Consider the following 17,382-nt stretch of genomic DNA (forward strand, 5'->3'; position numbering starts at 1 on the left):
AGAGGAGGAATACAAGAAAGCCAAGGGCTGTCCCTTCTAACTCTCAGAAGTTTTCCGATGTTCTTGATGAGTTGAAAGATGTAAGAAAGGATATTAGTGAAATAAAGGCTTGTGTTTTAAGATCTTTGGAAATTCAGAAGACCCTGGTTCGACATCATCAGCCAAGACGGTTCGTTGGTATTGACTCCTTCCTCCACGAACCTTATATTCCAATGGCTGTTGACGACAAGGAGTTCGGGAATGATAAGGAATTTCTCAAAGACATTATTTCCTAGTATTTCTTCTTTTTGGTTTAGTAGGAATAATAACTAGTGCTTGAATAGCAATGATTGTGACTACACATAGCTATTATGTTTCATCTTCTTGTTCTTTTTTATGTTTATTTGGTATTAAATTCTAAAAATATTTGGAGGATGATGTTTTTGCAGTATTAATCTTTATGATTTGATATATTCCAATTTGTTATGGGATATTGGTGTTTACGTCTGTGAACTATGTTTGTCCCATACTCTGTTAAAAGTAAAGTCGTTTGTGGTCGGTATTCACGTACTGGTAAAAAATGAATAGACTTTTGACAAATACAAAAGTTAAGCCTATATTGTCAAATATTTTATAGAAGATAGGTTAAAATCTTTTGTTTTCAAGGATTATTTCTATTAATTGTCATTACGCAAATAGTGATTGAAGATAGAATGAATCCTTGTGTATTCCGCAGTATTGATCATCCCTGATCCATAATTTTATGTATTACTGTGAGGCTCCATAATGCATCTTATGTTGAGCACTATACAACCGAGTTGATTTATTAGCTTAGTTGGTGTTCCGTGAGATATGTTATGTCGAGCATATTGAACTAAATTAATCATCTTGTTTGGTTATTTAGTTATTGCTCCATAAATTCTCTTATGTCGAGCATAATCAATTGAATTGATCACCTCTTGTGTTTAATTTGATTGTGTATTCCGATTATATTAGTCATGGGTTACTTGTAATTAATTTGATTGAGTTTTTTGGATATAAAAAAATCATTCTCACGGTTTTTGATGTCCAATAAAATCCTTCTTTTCTTTTGAAATTAAGGTCGCTCTTGTTGTTCTTTCGGGAATGACATCAAATGGGGGAGAGTTCTTTTGAACTTGTGCTTAATGGTAATATCTTGAGGGGAGTGCGGCTGTGGAATATTAGAGGGGTTACCTTGTATCTTTAAACTCCTTGATGAATGCATTTAGCTTCGGCTTTATGATTGCATCTAAATTAGTTGGTATGTATTTTTTATTTTGGTCATGAAATGTCTCTTTCGAAATTTCATTATGACCTCGTTCTTGTAACTTTGCCAATTTTATTGACAAAAAGAGGGAGAATTAATATGTAGTTCATACTAAAAATACATATGGTTTCCAGATCATTATGTAAGGGGGAGTGGTTTCCATGTGAGATGGAGTATTGACTAAGGGGGAGTGATACATATCACCATAGTATTATTTTTGAAGTTGTGATACAATTGAACTTTGACGTTATGTAATAATACTACGACAATATATAACAATGATCGAGAACTATGTTTTCTCATTGTTATAGCTACGGATCTTCAACAGCGGTGATGCTAAACTTGCACCCTTTGGGATCATTGGAGTACTTGGAAGTGACGAAGATTTCGAGGAATGTTGAAGATTAGACATGTAGAATAGGAGCTACTAAAGTTTCTTTATCTTTTTTTTATTCCATATATATTGGTAGTTTTGTCACTAAAATTGACAAAGGGGGAGATTGTTAGAGCATTGCTCGGTCGAACTCGCATGCGTTGCTATCTCAAGCATGTTTTTCAATGTTAGTGATCAAAACTATAAGTTTTGATTTCTAGTCTATTATAGCTAAGTCTCGGACTAGGATAGAAAGTGTAGTTGAGCTCAAGGACTTCATGGCGATTCATCATACAAGTAGAAGAACTACTCAAGGAACCGGTGGAACTTCTCGACAAAAAGGTATGTGAAGACTTGAACTTATCTATCACTCAAAAGGCTATCTACTCTATCTCCTACTCTTTGAGACAAGAAGTCGTATGTTATATATATAGACTTGGATTATACACATTTGGTATTTCGAGCCGTGTATACCTCATCTATCTATATCTCGAAATATGTGTTGGTAAGATTTTTGCTTCGATCAAGTTTATCTTTACCTAGTGACGAAAGTCATGATATGTTTCAACCACTTTGAAAATTGCTTTGACGAGAAATGGTGTAACAACTACATAACGTCCTCTAAGAATGTTTCAATGATTGAAATGAGAGTTTAGATTACATAACAAATGGTGGACATAAGCATTATTGTGGAAACACATTTATGTATAAGTCCTATTCCTTGAACCAAAGTTTGCGAACTTTGTTGATGAGAAAACCGGAAGAATGGCATGAGCCAAGTCCGCGAACCCAGTCCGCGAACTGCCGAAGTTCTCAAACCCGAGAATTTCTGCTGGAGCTGAAAAAATACTTGCGTGAAGCTAAGTCCGCGAACTCAGTCTGTGAACCCAGTTTGCGAACCGGCGAAGTTCGCATACCCGAGAATTTCTGCTGGAGTTTGTAAACTCTACCCGTTAAATTAAGTCCGCGAACCTAGTCTGCGAACTTGAGAAGGTTATATATTTGGAGATGATTTCTAAACTTAAACTTAAAAAGACTAAGGAATGCAGTTTGCAAACGGTGGCTATAAAAGTTCATGAACCGATTCGAGTGAAACAAATCATCTTTGCTTCAATTGTGTCTTGGGTAGTACATAAGATTTCCTTGCAATTGAACAACTCTCTATCTAGTTCATTTGAAGTCATTTGAACTAGTTATGCTGAAGAAGAACATGGTTGATATGAAATGCTCATATGGCTAACCATTTTGTTAACTATTGTTGAACCAACAAGTGCATATGTTTGGGTACGGTTAACAAACCTAGAAGCGTGCATTGTCAAGTGTGTGTAACAAGCTAAGTTTTCGATCTAACGGTTGAGAAATATTAGCTTGAATCTAAATCAAGTTTTCATCTAACGGTGAATATTGAATGCTTTGTTACTAAGCTAACATTGATTGTGAACCCTGATTTGAAAGACTATATAAAGGAGACATCTAGTATTGTACAAAACTAATCCCCACACCTTACGTGTTATACTAGTTTGCATGCTAGAGTCGATTCTCCTTTAACCTTTGGTTTTCTTCTTCTAAAACCAGGTTAACGACTTAAAGACTTCATTTGGATTGTGAAGCCAGACCGATACTACTTTTATCGTAGTTATGTGATCTGATCTTGCATCTTCTATCGTACGAGTACAATCAAATTGATTGGCTTGAGATTGATATCTCCGATAGGCAAGATATAAAAAGTAATCACAAACATCTTCGTCTCATTGTTTTTGATTCCGCAACATCTTGTTTCGCTACCATACGATTAAGATTGTTGTGAGGTGATTGATAACTCTAGGCTATTCTGCGGGAATATAAGACCGGATTATCAATGGGTTCCTGTTCACCTTGATTATTATCAAAATACGGAACAAAACCTTTAGGTTTTATCTGTGGGAGACAGATTGATCCTTTGATATACTTGTTTGTGTGAGACAGATTTTTTTATTATCAAAGCCTGCGATTTTGGGTCGTAGCAACTCTTAGTTGTGGATGAGATCATCTAAGGGAATCAAGTGCGCAGTATCTTGCTGGGATCAGAGGCGTAGAAGCATAAATGTACCTTGAATCAGTGGGAGATTGATTGGGGTTCAACTACAGTCCAGTCTGAAGTTAGCTTGGAGTAGGCTAGTGTATGTAGCGTCTTAATACAGTGTGTGTTCAATCTGGATTAGGTCCCGGGGTTTTCTGCATTTTCGGTTTCCTCGTTAACAAAATTTCTGGTGTCTGTGTTATTTCAATTTCCGCATTATATTGTTTTATCTTTATAATTGAAATAATACAGGTTGTGCGTTAGATCATCAATTAGAGTAATCCAACCTTTGGTGGTTGATTGTCATTGATTGATCCTTGGATATTGGTCTTTGGTACCATCCAAGTTATTCCTTGTATTTGATTAGAACTCGTAGTTCCTGCTTGAGTAAATCAAATCAAGAGAGAGATATAAACTCATTGATATACTTTTAATTGATTGAGTCTTGTTGATTCTCTTAAAAGTATATTCGAGTTTGTCCATACAGATTGCTAAGCGAAATATTGAGTGGTGTTGTTAGATCCTCGCCTTTTCAAACTCTAGCTAAACCCATTCGCAAAATGGCAGTGACAAATTTAATGTAGCAAGGATGTGATGAATGGCACTGCTACCGTTAAATATGCAAACTGAAGCTGGACGAATGAACAATATGGAGGAGCACCACTGTCTATTTTAAATGGAACGTACAATTGGAGTATTACAACTCTCATCACTAACAATACATTGACCTGAAATCAACCTGATAACCTCCTATTGAGTCTTTAACATGTTATCATGCTCATTCCATTTACCATCCTCATTAACTCTTATAAACGCTTCTTCAGTTTCCACCACCTGGATAAGGTCATTCCAACTACTACTAATTTCTCTTGGTTGACACACCCACCCCCAACACAAGCAGCAACAAGGATTTGAATGCCAATCAAATTCACAAGTGTTAAGGTCAATCAACTCACAATGCAAACTTACTATTAGGATGTTGTCTCTGATAAGAAAAGCTTGAGTTGGTTCCACTCTGCTGTAATTCTTCTCGTCTCGAATTAACAGCAAATAGGAAACCTAACTGACGCAAGGAAAGAGCTGTAAAGCAAAGACCAAACTGAGAATACGTCTGACAGCCTCTAGATATCTGCGTTGCTCGATTCCTACTACCCATGAAAGAGTTTTCTTCCAGCTAGTAGCTTCTCGTTGTTGGTGCACCAGAATCCACAACTGACCCCAACTCCTAAAATCATAAACACCATACTGAAAAATGTGGATGAACCACTCATTCCAAATGTTAATTACAGTACCGCAAATAACATCATTAGCTCTTATGGTCCTGTTATGCAATATCATTCGCAGTTTAAACTTTTTAGGTATTAGCCACATGAGCAGATAATGCTTGACATTTTTGAACCTCGACTTGGAAACCTCACAGCCACACTTATTCATAAATTAATTTCCTTGTGCTTCAAGCTTAACAGAAACACCATTCCAAGGTTGTAACAGTTGATGCTCATCGCAGCTGACACTCCCGCCACTACCTTCACAAATGTAAGAGCTAAATAACTTAATGAAAATCTATTTGAAAATCAAAAACTTGTACTCTATGTGAATGAAGATCTTCCATAGTAATAACATATTGCAACTGTCCATGGATTTCACCGACTCCATGAACACCTTTCTGTCCACTGTCATTTGTATATGAAGCCTGCAATCTTTCACCTGCAGTTGAGCCATCAGGCCCTGAAAGGATATTCGGTTCCACCAAGCACCATCATTCCCCTCAAGCAAAAACATATGATAAAACAGAACCCAGTGCTGCAATTCTGAGAACCCATAAAGAATGATAGCCGACATATCGAGTGAAAGGAACTTGCACTTAAAGCCTTCTACAAGCAACCGATCAAAGATGTCTTGTGCCATGCCATACTCATCTTGCCTTGGGATACTTGGTTTAATGGCCCAGAGAACATCATATTATACCGTTACTTCGTCTGGAAGCTTCTTAGCATCACCACTGCCTCCATCTGCATAATAATGATACCTCCTTCTCGAACCCCACAACTTCCCTCTATCAATTACTCTTCCAGCAAAAACCAGGACATCATAGGAACAATCTTCATTACTTGCACAAATAAGAACCAACTCCAAGGTACTGCTTCCCATGTAGTTTGGTAAATTTTGAGATAAATATGAACTTGCTTTAATTGAAACCTCTGAATAAGAATTCCACAAACTGGTTTCATGCATTCTATCTCGAACAAACAACAGATGGCCACAAGCATAACTGGAGGTATAATCTCGGCCTTACATTCTTGTAAACAGATTCCTACCATTGTAATCGTCACAAACTTTAACGAAGACAAACAAAACTGAATTTGTAAACCTGGAATCCAATTGGTACCTATCTTGAAGGATAAGCTCAATGTAAATATTTCTCATCATATTTCTCTAGTGAAATAACCAAACTAGCAGCACCACAGAATTTAAAATTTCTCCTAGCGCAATAAGAATACATCTCACTGACTAACAATTCTGTACCGCGATCAAAAAGCATACGACCATAATCAAAACCAGGTAAAATAGCATACACAGACTCACTTGAATTCACACTCAAAAGTTTAGAACAATTCCCATGAATGAAATTTAACTTTGAAACAAGGTCATCATTGTATTTATTCCTTATATTAGACCCATCCAACTTTCTTCCTCTATCAAATATCATTCGAGTATAATTAGCACTAGATGAAACATTACCAATAGAAGCAGTCTGAATTAAGTGGGCTAAGGAGTACAGCCTGATAAACTTGATGAAGTAGGATGGTATTTGATGTAGGTTACTATCTATAATAAACTTTCACCCTTCAAACGGTCTAAATACATCATCAGAAATCCGATTCAGTAACTTGAAGTCCTTCACACCATTGGTTGTACCTTCAGAATCGATAACAACATTAAGAAAATTATGTTCAGAATTGAACTGTTTACCATCCTGGTAGTCAAGAAACGTCGAATTGCCTTTGTAGTTCAGAACTGCACCAACATCATCAGCCCCATCGATTGTTGAACAATTAGGTATGAGACAAGAAAAACATTCATCTATTGCTGAGGAATTAGAAGAAGAAAGAGTGACCCCTTTTAATGAGTTGTATTCTTCTACCTCACTATCTGTAACTCTTCTAACTTCTTCTACCGGACTAGGAGTTGAAATTTTTTGAATGAATCCTCTTAACGAACTCGAATCGCCTGGATCAAATGGAATTAATTCCAAATTGACATCAATTTCGTTCTCAATTATCTTGGATTGAATAAACTCGGCACCAATTAAATCGATGTTTTCAGGACCATATTTTAATATTCTAGCATCAACTATCAATTTTTAATCGATACCCCGACCCTAAATTCTATTAGTGAAACTTAGTCGACTGTTGAAAACCCTTTTCAGGTCAGCTTGAGAATTAGAACCTATTGGTTTCCAGTAAATCATCACCGGATCCAATTTTCTTCTTCAAAATACGTTCTTCGAATGCCTTCAATTTATCATCTAAGATCTTCTTCAAGGAAGAGAGGAGTGCAGTTTCAAACTTATTCATGATAGCAGTTTCAAAATCGACTGTTCTGATACCAATTGTAGTGATCTACACTACAAATTAGCACAGAAACAAGTCATGATCTCTAAGGATAGAGATAGATTGGGGAGAACAGAAGGTTTTAGAGAGAAAATATAGTTTTTGATTATTATTCATCATACCCGAAGAAGGATCCAAAGTACAGACTTATACCCATACACACAAGGAAAGCGTGCACAGGACGTGTGTTTGGCACAAACTCAATTAACAACTAAACATAATTATAAAAACAACAATAATTAAGATAACTAAAAGGTGCCTTAATCCACTGGAGGTTCCCTTAACTGATTAGTCATGAAGAGGTTCATGACAGACAATTTCTACCAGCTTATTCACTAATAATAATTTTAGCCTCAGGTTAATTGTCTATATCTGTATAATCCCTAATATATAATAAAGTTTTACTTCAGACTTATAATTGTGACTACTAATTTTCTGGTGAATCTACGTAATGTAATCATCTCATTAGATCATGTACTAACTAATACAAACGCCTTAGTTGAGCTGATGATGCTTAGGAAATATAATTTGTTTAAGATACGATAATAATTATATCTCGAGCCATCCACATTTCTGAATTTCTCTGCAGTCTATAAAAGGAAGTTTAAGGAAGAATATTCATAACATTTTTTTTATTTTTCGCTTGCTTTCTCTTTCTGTCTCTTTTGGAAAATCCTTTGTCTCTAATTGTTCATCCTTTACCGCAACTCTCCTCCTTCAACTGTTAAGCTTCTTCACCAACTCCTGCGGAGCTTGATTCACTGATTTCTCAGCGACAACTCTTTCTTCTTTTACTGGCAAGTAATTATAACTCTTCTTATACTTGCTTTAAATCTCGTTTTAGATTTCTCAAGAATTGTTATTCCCCTAATTTGTTATTGATTGCTTTTTGATGGACACATTTTTGTGTCCGATTTGTCTTGATTCTATATATTGTTGGTACCCATTTTTGTACTTATTTTGGTATTTTATGTCTTTGTAGGTATTTTTGGACAATAAACGTTTTTGGAGAAATCGACTCGAAAAGTTGGTAAAAGCACCCCGGAGGACACCTATTGTGTGGACTCTCAGTTTGGATAAGGGACACTCGATTGATAAGGGGCACCTCACCGCTACTTGCACCCCATACCTGTTATTTACACCCCATGGCTAATGGCACCCTATTCTGGTTAGGGGGATTCCCATCTTCATCACAGTTTTGGCGGGAAAACACGTCTTCCACCTGCGAACTTCTGCATAATTTCCTGGGTCGATTTTGACGACATTTTATCAGGTTTTATTTGTTGATATGGGTTGGTTGGGCCTGGTCTGGTCAAACATGGATGGTATAGGATTTAGATACGCAGAAAAACAAGTTTCCATGCATATCTAGGCGAATCAGGCCATCAGGGAAAGTGAAAGTATATCGGGTTTATTTTGTTGGCTTGGTAAATTACGTGAAACTTGGGAGAGTGTATTAACGGATGGGATTATATTCTGCTATTTTAGAAGAGTTTGGATGAGAAAGGAAGTTGCGTGAAAGAAAACAGGGGAGGAGAGAAAGCTACGGGTTTTGTGGACCATAATTTCAATCGAATTTCAGGGAGATATTGATGGGATTAAGACACGAATATGTTGTGTGCTTTAAAAAAGGAAACTTAGCTGATTTGGTTTGTGGAGAAGTAATCAGGAGTAGCTTATATCGGGTTTGGTTTTGATATTTTATGGAAAGATACGTGAAGAAGGGGAAAAAATCTCTTATGTGAGATTTGATTCAATCACAGAGAGAGTTTTGGAAAGCCTGGATTGACTGAAGAGACGCGTAAAGAAGCTAAAAGTGAGTTATTTTCGTGACCTGTAGAAGAATAAAAATCCAAGACTTTCATGTGAAGAAAATAAAGATTTATCGAGTTATAATCGGCCGTGGTAGATATATAAGGAGGTGAGAGTCCAAACAATGATCGAGAGTTGGGGAGCCAACAAGAGGCTCGGGAACGAAGAAAAATAATTGCAGAGAAGTTCTCTGCTGTTGCCAAAGAAGAAGGGCACGAAGAACATTGAACCAGCGAAGACGTTCGCGAAAACTACGACTGAGAAGACAGACTTATTTACCGCAGTCTTATTATTGTTGTTCCCCTTGTAACAGTCGTTCTGCAACGCATATAAACGTTGCGATTGAACTGTTTTATTCCTTTTGAGTCTCTTCACCTTTGTAAACACCTTATGAGCAATGGAAAAATCTTTTGAACGTGTTTTCGATATGAGGAGCTAAACCCCAACACTGGGATGACGGAGAAAGCCATATTTCATGCGTGTGGTAATTATATTTAATTCTTTTTATGACTTTTTGCATTAATTTAATCGTTTTATGATTTTTCTTAATTAGTTGTGAAGTCGTATGATGATGTATGCTTGGCCTAAGTGCTTTTGATGCATCATGCTAGTGATTTACAATTAATCTTTTTAAAATCTACCCTGGCAAAGAATTAGAGTCAATAAACTAGAGCTATAATTGTCTAAGAATTGATTGTTGAACCACATGATATGAGGTTTGGTGGAATCCTGAGTCTCAGTAATCTCTCGACATGGTGACAAACCTTGTGTATATATTTTCTTTATTTTTATTGTTTTCTATTTTCAAATCTGAAATCAGTCTCAACAAGTCCGAGAAACGAACACTTTACTTACCACTACAAAATTACATCACTTTTACCATGTTGATTTCAATCTTTGGTGCCACTTTATTTTGGCTATAATTATGATTATTTACGCTTCTTCGTTTTTGCATGTTGTAAAGTTTTCTCCCAAAATGGATTTTGCTTCCTTGATCACTTGACGAGTACTTGGTGGAGAATATCCGATCTTGGTTACCAAATAGTTTTTATTTTGTGATTATTGATTACCTTTTCTTCTGTTGGTGTTAGTGATAATAAGATTACCCTCGAAAAAGCCAGCTCGTAAGGAATCTAACGGAAGATCTACCCTTAAGCCCCTTTCCAGGATTGCTAACCTAGACGCCACACCTTCTCCGCCACCACCTATATCTTCTGAGATGCCCATGGATGCTGAGGAGGCCTCTCAACACAACGTTGCTTTTGAAAATCTTCCTTCACCCCCTCTTCATTATGAACTGCAAATATTATAGTTGGAGGACAAAGATATCTACCGGAATTGGTCTCTTGCTCAAATATCGAAGGCTTTCAATTTGGAAAAGTTTGAGATTTCTTTCACTGAAGGCCCGACGTCCTTACAGGGTCTATGATTCGAGACTTTCCTTATGGCGAGAAATACTTGTTGATAAGTGTTGGTCAGACGACTCTTGGTTTGCTTCTTCCATTATTTGTAGAAATAATCCCTTTTACTAGGAAGTGTTGTCCGCAAGAGATTACCCTGCGAGAAAGACTCAAGTTCGTGGGATTATGTGGTACGAAATGACGAGGGTACCAAGTACACCATAATATTTTTGAATCTAATGACCTTCAAGCACACGAGTAGAGAGATGCTTTTACAATTAAATAACTTTTAATGCGGAAAGAGTAAAAGCACACAAACACATTATTTTTGTTAATGAGGAAAATGTAAATTCAGGGGGGGAAAAAATGAGACTTAGTCCAGTTTTGAATACTCTCAGAATTAAGCCGTTATACAAAGAAACTTCCAACTTCGTATAGTTGAGACCAAGTAAACTACCCTTAGTTACCTAGTTTCCTTTAGTATCCATGCGCCTACAACCAATCTGACCAACACACGTGAACCCTAAGATAGAGTCCAATATCTTAAGTTGTTTCAGTCTCTCTGAACACTTTAAGCACTCAACCCTTTAGACCGTCTTTTAAATAGTAAAAGACTAATTTTTTTGGTAACCGCTCTCTCTTTTTTTTTGACGCAAAACAAAAATAGATTACTTAAGCACTATCGTGCTTGATAAAGTTGAACAAGAATGTTGGAGGATCACTTAGCCATGTGTTTGAGATACCTTACGGGAAAATTTTGCCAATTCATCTGCGCATTTATTAGCTAATCTGTCTACGTGCGTACAAGACCAACTTACAAAAGATTCTAAAAGAAATAATATGTCCTCAACTAATCCTCTGTGCTCCCATGGAATATATGCATCTTTCCTTTGAATTGCTTGAACTAATGATAGGTAATCTGTTTCAATGACAATTTTCTGAAATTTTAACTCTGAAGCCATCTTGATAGACTCTAGCACAGCCAAACATTCCAGATATTCCGCTCCAGCTGGTCCTTTGAAGACAACACTCCTTGAGGCTACATGTGCACCTCCAAAGTTTCTAAATATTAGTCCATATCCTCTAGTCGAAGTTAAATGGCAAAAGGAAACATCAGTGTTAACTTTAACAAAATATAGATCAGGTGGCAGCCATTTAGGAATGGCTACATTCCTAGTTAGCTGAGTACTGGGTTTTGTAACTAGAGACATGTCATTTAGAAAAGAGTTAATGCAGTGCAGACTTTGCTGAGGAGAACTAAATTTGTTGTCGTAGACTGCATTACATCTCTCTTTCCATAAGTACCAACAGGTTGTAGCCATCTTAGCAATCAGATATCTGTCAGATTCCATAATCCACTTCGAGATCCAGTCTTTGGGATTGTTCCACAGTTCATTTGGAATGATGTAGCCAGCTCCAAACCATACTGCTTTTTCTAAGGGACATTCTAAAATAATGTGCAGAGTGGTTTCAGTATGGATTTTGCACCTGCAACACATGATAGTTTCTTGTGGAATTCTTTTATTCATACTTTTCTTTGAGCAAATGATATCTTTAGCGCACTTCCAGATAAAGAGCTTTAATCTAGGAATAGTATCCATATCCCATATTTGCTTCCACAAATTGTTGCTTGATGTAGCTGAAGGAGATTCTTCATTATGGTATTTTTTATTGTAGAGAACATGGTAGGTGGACTTGACTGTAAAATTACCTCTCTTAGTTTTTGTCCAGACTAACTTATCTTCACTTATTAAAGGGATTCACATGCTTAGAATCTTTGCGCTGTTTCATCATCAAAAAGAAGAGCAATGGTATCTTGTTTCCATGGTTTTATCTCTTGATCAATGAGTTCAGAAATGTAAGTATAACTGAAAGGATTGACTGCATGAATGAAAGGATGATGAGGATCATTTGTTTTGAGAATCCACTTATCTTGCCAAATAAGAATTTGCTTGTCGTTACCCACAGACCAGAAACTGTATTTATATATGAAGCTCAGATTAGAGCTTATACTCTTCCAAGACCATGTTGAGTCTGCCTTTTTAGGGGCGTGAAGAGCATTGAGAGTTTTGAAACAGATTTTTGTAACCTCTCTCCTATCTCAGGAAATCAAACAAAGATATACGTGTTGAGTGTGACAAAGGATTTTATGTTTAAAATCAATTAAACTCCTTTGTCGGGTTTAGATCTTCCAAGATTTGGATTAAACAAGTTCACCAGATTGAGTCAAACAAAACTACCTGATTCAGATACTGAAGAGTACCACCAAATCATAACTTGTCGATCTAAATTACGGCTAGCAATTACAAGTCTATAAAAAGATAAATTATATATAGCCGGACCCCAACCGATCAAGTTTGTGTACGAAGCAATTCATAAATATACGAAACCAATAAGAAAAATCTTATTGTTTCTTCAATAGTGTTCTGTACCTTCACAATAACAAACTTGATTCCTAACTTATGATCGATCACATACAGAATGAAGTCTATTAATAATGGATTATCACAAGTCAACGTTAATCCATCGATCTAGTTTGAGTGACCTTATGTCAGAAGAGAAGGCTCTCAAGAATAATCAAACTAGGTGCAATCAAGAGTTAACAACCGTTAGTCAATCAAATCAATAATTGAAAACTAAAATAACAATGCAATTATAGTTTCCCACTAATGGTACTAGTAGATGCTTCTTGATCCAAAGAAGTCTTTAAACTAGCGGACGTAAGAGATTTCGCCTAATTAGGTTACTCTCCTCTCCAAGATAGTATTTCGAAAATATTATTAGTCGGCTACACTAGAAACAACAAAAATAAAGTTTGCCTGGCTCATGATAAGTTTGTAAGCATAAGAAACTCAAATATTTACAAACCAAGGTAAATTGGACACCAAGGAATTTTCATAACTGAAAATATTCTTAAGATATGCAACAAAGTACCTAAATTCGGTTTTGTCTAATTTCAACCAATATCAAACTGTATAACCGAAATATTCATGGATAACTCAATATTAGCTAGCACTTAACTAATATATCTTTCCATAGATATGTTTTGATTGTTGGTAAAATAATACATATTAATTTCAAAAATCTAAAAAAAATTCTATATTATTTCGGTTTGGGATCTCACCTTGAGTATCAAGGAATACATCTGAAGAATTAAGAAATACGATTTCAGCACATGTTCAAATTACTCATTATGTCGACATCTTGAACTTTCCTATTTTGCAAACCCAATTTCCAAATCACACAAACCCTAAAGTGTACGTAACTTGAAGAAATTGGTTTTGCCTATTGGGACCGATTCTACCATGACTCCTAAAACAAGTTAGGATCGGTTCTACCTTGACTCCCAATATAGGTAGGGATCGGTTCTACCTTGGCTCCCAACATAAGATATAATTGTTTCTATGTTGATTCCCCATATTGCGCAGGATCGGTCCAACCTTAAGATCTTCAATGAAAACCGGACCATGAATCCTCTTAATTTCCTTTCGACTATGAAAGAAGTTCGTACGTATACTTCCTTAACTCATGTAATTAAACATAGTTTTCTAGGTATGAAATCAAACCTATGTTCACTGCACAATCTAGTAACGAGTTACAAAGATTATGTTGATGTCGCAATTACGAAGTTCGAAAGATAAGCATTATACTTCGTAATTCAATATACCAACGTAAATCACTTATCACTATTTATATATTGCTCTTTGACACTTTGACTACAATATGCGGATCAAGTCTATTATACTAGAGTTTCATATATATGACTTCAGATGCTATGTTTTCAATTAGAAATGAATTGAAAGCTTAAATGGAAACAAGTCAAGTCATGTATTACTAACCTCAAGTGGAAGGATGATGTTATCGTTGATCTCGATACGTCTTCGGAATCTTCAGGTCTTCATAGTAATACTTATATATCTCAACTTTTATAGACTTCATAATCTAACTTAAGAAAGTTGACTTTAGTAATCTAATCAAGCGACTTATGAGTTTTGATACTAAAATATGACAACCAACCTTGACATACCAACGCTTGGTGGGTTTAACCGAGTAATGCTCTAACACGGTATACTGGAACTTTTGGCGCATGATGTTGTTGATGGTGAATATTTGACAAGGAAGAAAATATTAATATTGCACCTGCCCAGCTGCAGAAGCATGAAATAAATATGTATGAATTTCTGACCTAACATCAGAATTTCAGATTCGTACTTCTAATTTATATTCCGCAAGAGAATTGAGAATGCATATCCAGCTAAGGCTAATGCTATCCCGCACGACACCGTCGGGAAGTATTATAAGCTAGCAACCTTTCGCTCGTTAGATCAGGAGATCATACATCTCTCAAGGTACAGCTGTAAAACAAAAAAATGATTTGCAAAGAAGTCCTTTTTATTTGTTAGCTTTAGAAATAAACACCTTCTTCCCTAGATCTCTGTCTATTCTTTAGGTATTCATTCTAACCTTTCTTTCCCCATTTTCCTTAAACTAAAAGAAAAAAAAATCCTTCCAATTCTTTTTGGTGGGGAAACTTGAATTGAAGCAAAAAAAAAAAGTGAACCTTAATTTGAAAACTAAAAACCTACATCTGAATTGGTTTTTAATGATGATGATTTGATGATAAACTTAAAGAAAAAATAAGTGTTGCTGGTGGTAAATCTATGGTGGTTGAGATTCATTAACACTATTCAAAACAAGATTTATGTAATACATGAAGAACTCATTAACAGAGAGAATGAATCTCTTAACAAAGAAAAGGAAAAACAACTTATCTTCTCAGACAAACCCTGAGAAATATTTATTGGTTACCAGACTTAGTCCAACTCCACCAGTCACAAACTTACACATATCCTAACAGAAAACATAAATTGTCTAGCACATGTGTGTGTCAAAGAAGAATGTGAGGACTCTGAGCTTGTGGCGCAATAAGTTGAATCTTGGACCATGTAAGGCCTTTGTGAATACATCAGCCACCTGATCAAGTGTGGAGATATAAAAAACTCACAACTGATCAGAAAGAATCAACTCCCTTATAAAGTGAAAATCGATGGCAACATGTTTCATTTTACTATGCTGAAAAAGCGGGGGTCTAACAACACCACCCAATATTTCTCTTAGCAATCTGTATGGACAAACTCGAATATACTTTCAAGAGAATCAACAAGACTCAATCAATTAAAAGTACATCAACGAGTTTATATCTCTCTCTTGATTTGATTTACTCAAGCAAGACTGCGAGTTCTAATCAAATACAAGGAATAACTTGGATGGTACCAAAGACCAATATCCAAGGATCAATCAATATCAATCAACAACCAAAGGTCGGATTACCAATTGAATGATTCAAACGCACAACCTGTATTATTTCAATTATAAACATAAAACAATATAATGCGGAAATTAAAATAACACAAACACCAGAAATTTTGTTAACGAGGAAACCGCAAATGCAGAAAAACCCCGGGACCTAGTCCAGATTGAACACATACTGTATTAAGCCGCTACACACACTAGCCTACTCCAAGCTAACTTCGGACTGGACTGTTGTTGAACCCCAATCAATCTCCCGCTGATCCAAGGTAAAGTTATTCTCCTACGCCTCTGATCCCAGCAGGATACTGCGCACTTGATTCCCTTAGCTGATCTCACACACAACTAAGAGTTGCTACAATCCAAAATCGCAGGCTTTAACAATAAACAAATCTGTCTCCACAGACAGGTCTATCAAAGGATCAATCTGTCTCCTACAGATAAACCCTAAAGGTTTTGTTCCGTCTTCTGATAATAATCAAGGTGAACAGGAACCAATTGATAATCCCATCTTATATTCCCGAAAAACATCCTAGATTAATCAATCTCCTCACAACAATCTTAATCGTATGGTAGCGAAACAAGATGTCGTGGAATCACAAACGATGAGACGAAGGTGTTTGTGATTACTTTTTATATCTCGCCTATCGGAGATATCAAATCTAAAGAAAATCAATATGATTATACTCGTACGATAGAAGATGCAAGATCATATCACACAACTACGATAAAAGTAGTATCGGTCTGGCTTCACAATCCCAATGAAGTCTTTAAGTCGTTTATCCCGGTTTGAGAAAAGAAAACCAGAGGGTTAAAGGAGAATCGACTCTAGTATGCAAACTAGTATCACACGTAAGGTGCGGTGATTAGTTTTGCACAATACTAGATGTCTCATATATATGGTCTTTCAAATCATGGTTTTGCCTTGGTTACAAAGCAAACAATATCCACCGTTAGATGAAAACCTGATTTAGATTCAAGCTAATATTTCTCAACCGTTAGATCGAAAACTTAGCTTGTTATACACACTTGAGCTACACGCCTCTAGGTTTGTTAATCGTACCCTAACGTGTGTATTGTAGGTTCAATAATAGTCAACCAAAAGGTTTGCCATATGAGCATTTCATATTAAACATGTTCTTCTTCACCATAACTAGTTCAAATGACTCAAATGAACTAGTTAAGAGAGTTGTTCAATTGCAAGGAAATCTCATGTAATACACAAGACACAATTGAAGCAAAGATGATTTGATTCACTCGAATAGGTTCATGAACTTTTACATCCACGGTTTGCAAACTGCATTCCTTAGTCTTTATAAGTTTAAGTTCAGAAATCATCTTCAGATATATAACCTTTCTCAAGTTCGCAGACTAGGTTCGCGGACTTAAGCAACTGGTAGAGTTCACAAACTCCAGCAGAAAATCTCGGCAAAGACTTTCCGCCGGTTCGCGGACGCAACTAGTTCGTCAACTCCAGCAGAATTTCTCGGAATGAGAAGTTCGGCAGTTCGCGGACTTGGCTCACGCCATTCTCCGGTTTCTCTTGA

At 36.2% G+C, this 17,382-nt stretch overlaps 1 protein-coding gene across 1 annotated transcript; it reads right to left on the bottom strand.

The window, feature by feature from the left end:
* Positions 1 to 11,247: 11,247 nt before the first annotated feature.
* Positions 11,248 to 12,126, bottom strand: LOC113346365. Its single transcript, XM_026589907.1, has one exon. It carries the CDS (start codon positions 12,124 to 12,126, stop codon positions 11,248 to 11,250), a length of 879 nt encoding a protein of 292 aa, XP_026445692.1.
* Positions 12,127 to 17,382: the final 5,256 nt, after the last annotated feature.

The sequence above is a fragment of the Papaver somniferum genome, unplaced genomic scaffold (genome assembly GCF_003573695.1).
Source record: "Papaver somniferum cultivar HN1 unplaced genomic scaffold, ASM357369v1 unplaced-scaffold_99, whole genome shotgun sequence".
Classification (NCBI taxonomy): Eukaryota; Viridiplantae; Streptophyta; class Magnoliopsida; order Ranunculales; family Papaveraceae; genus Papaver; species Papaver somniferum.

What these genes read in the sequence shown, in the direction of transcription:
- LOC113346365 (XM_026589907.1), bottom strand. Translation starts at nt 12,126, where the DNA reads ATGGATACTATTCCTAGATTAAAGCTCTTTATCTGGAAGTGCGCTAAA.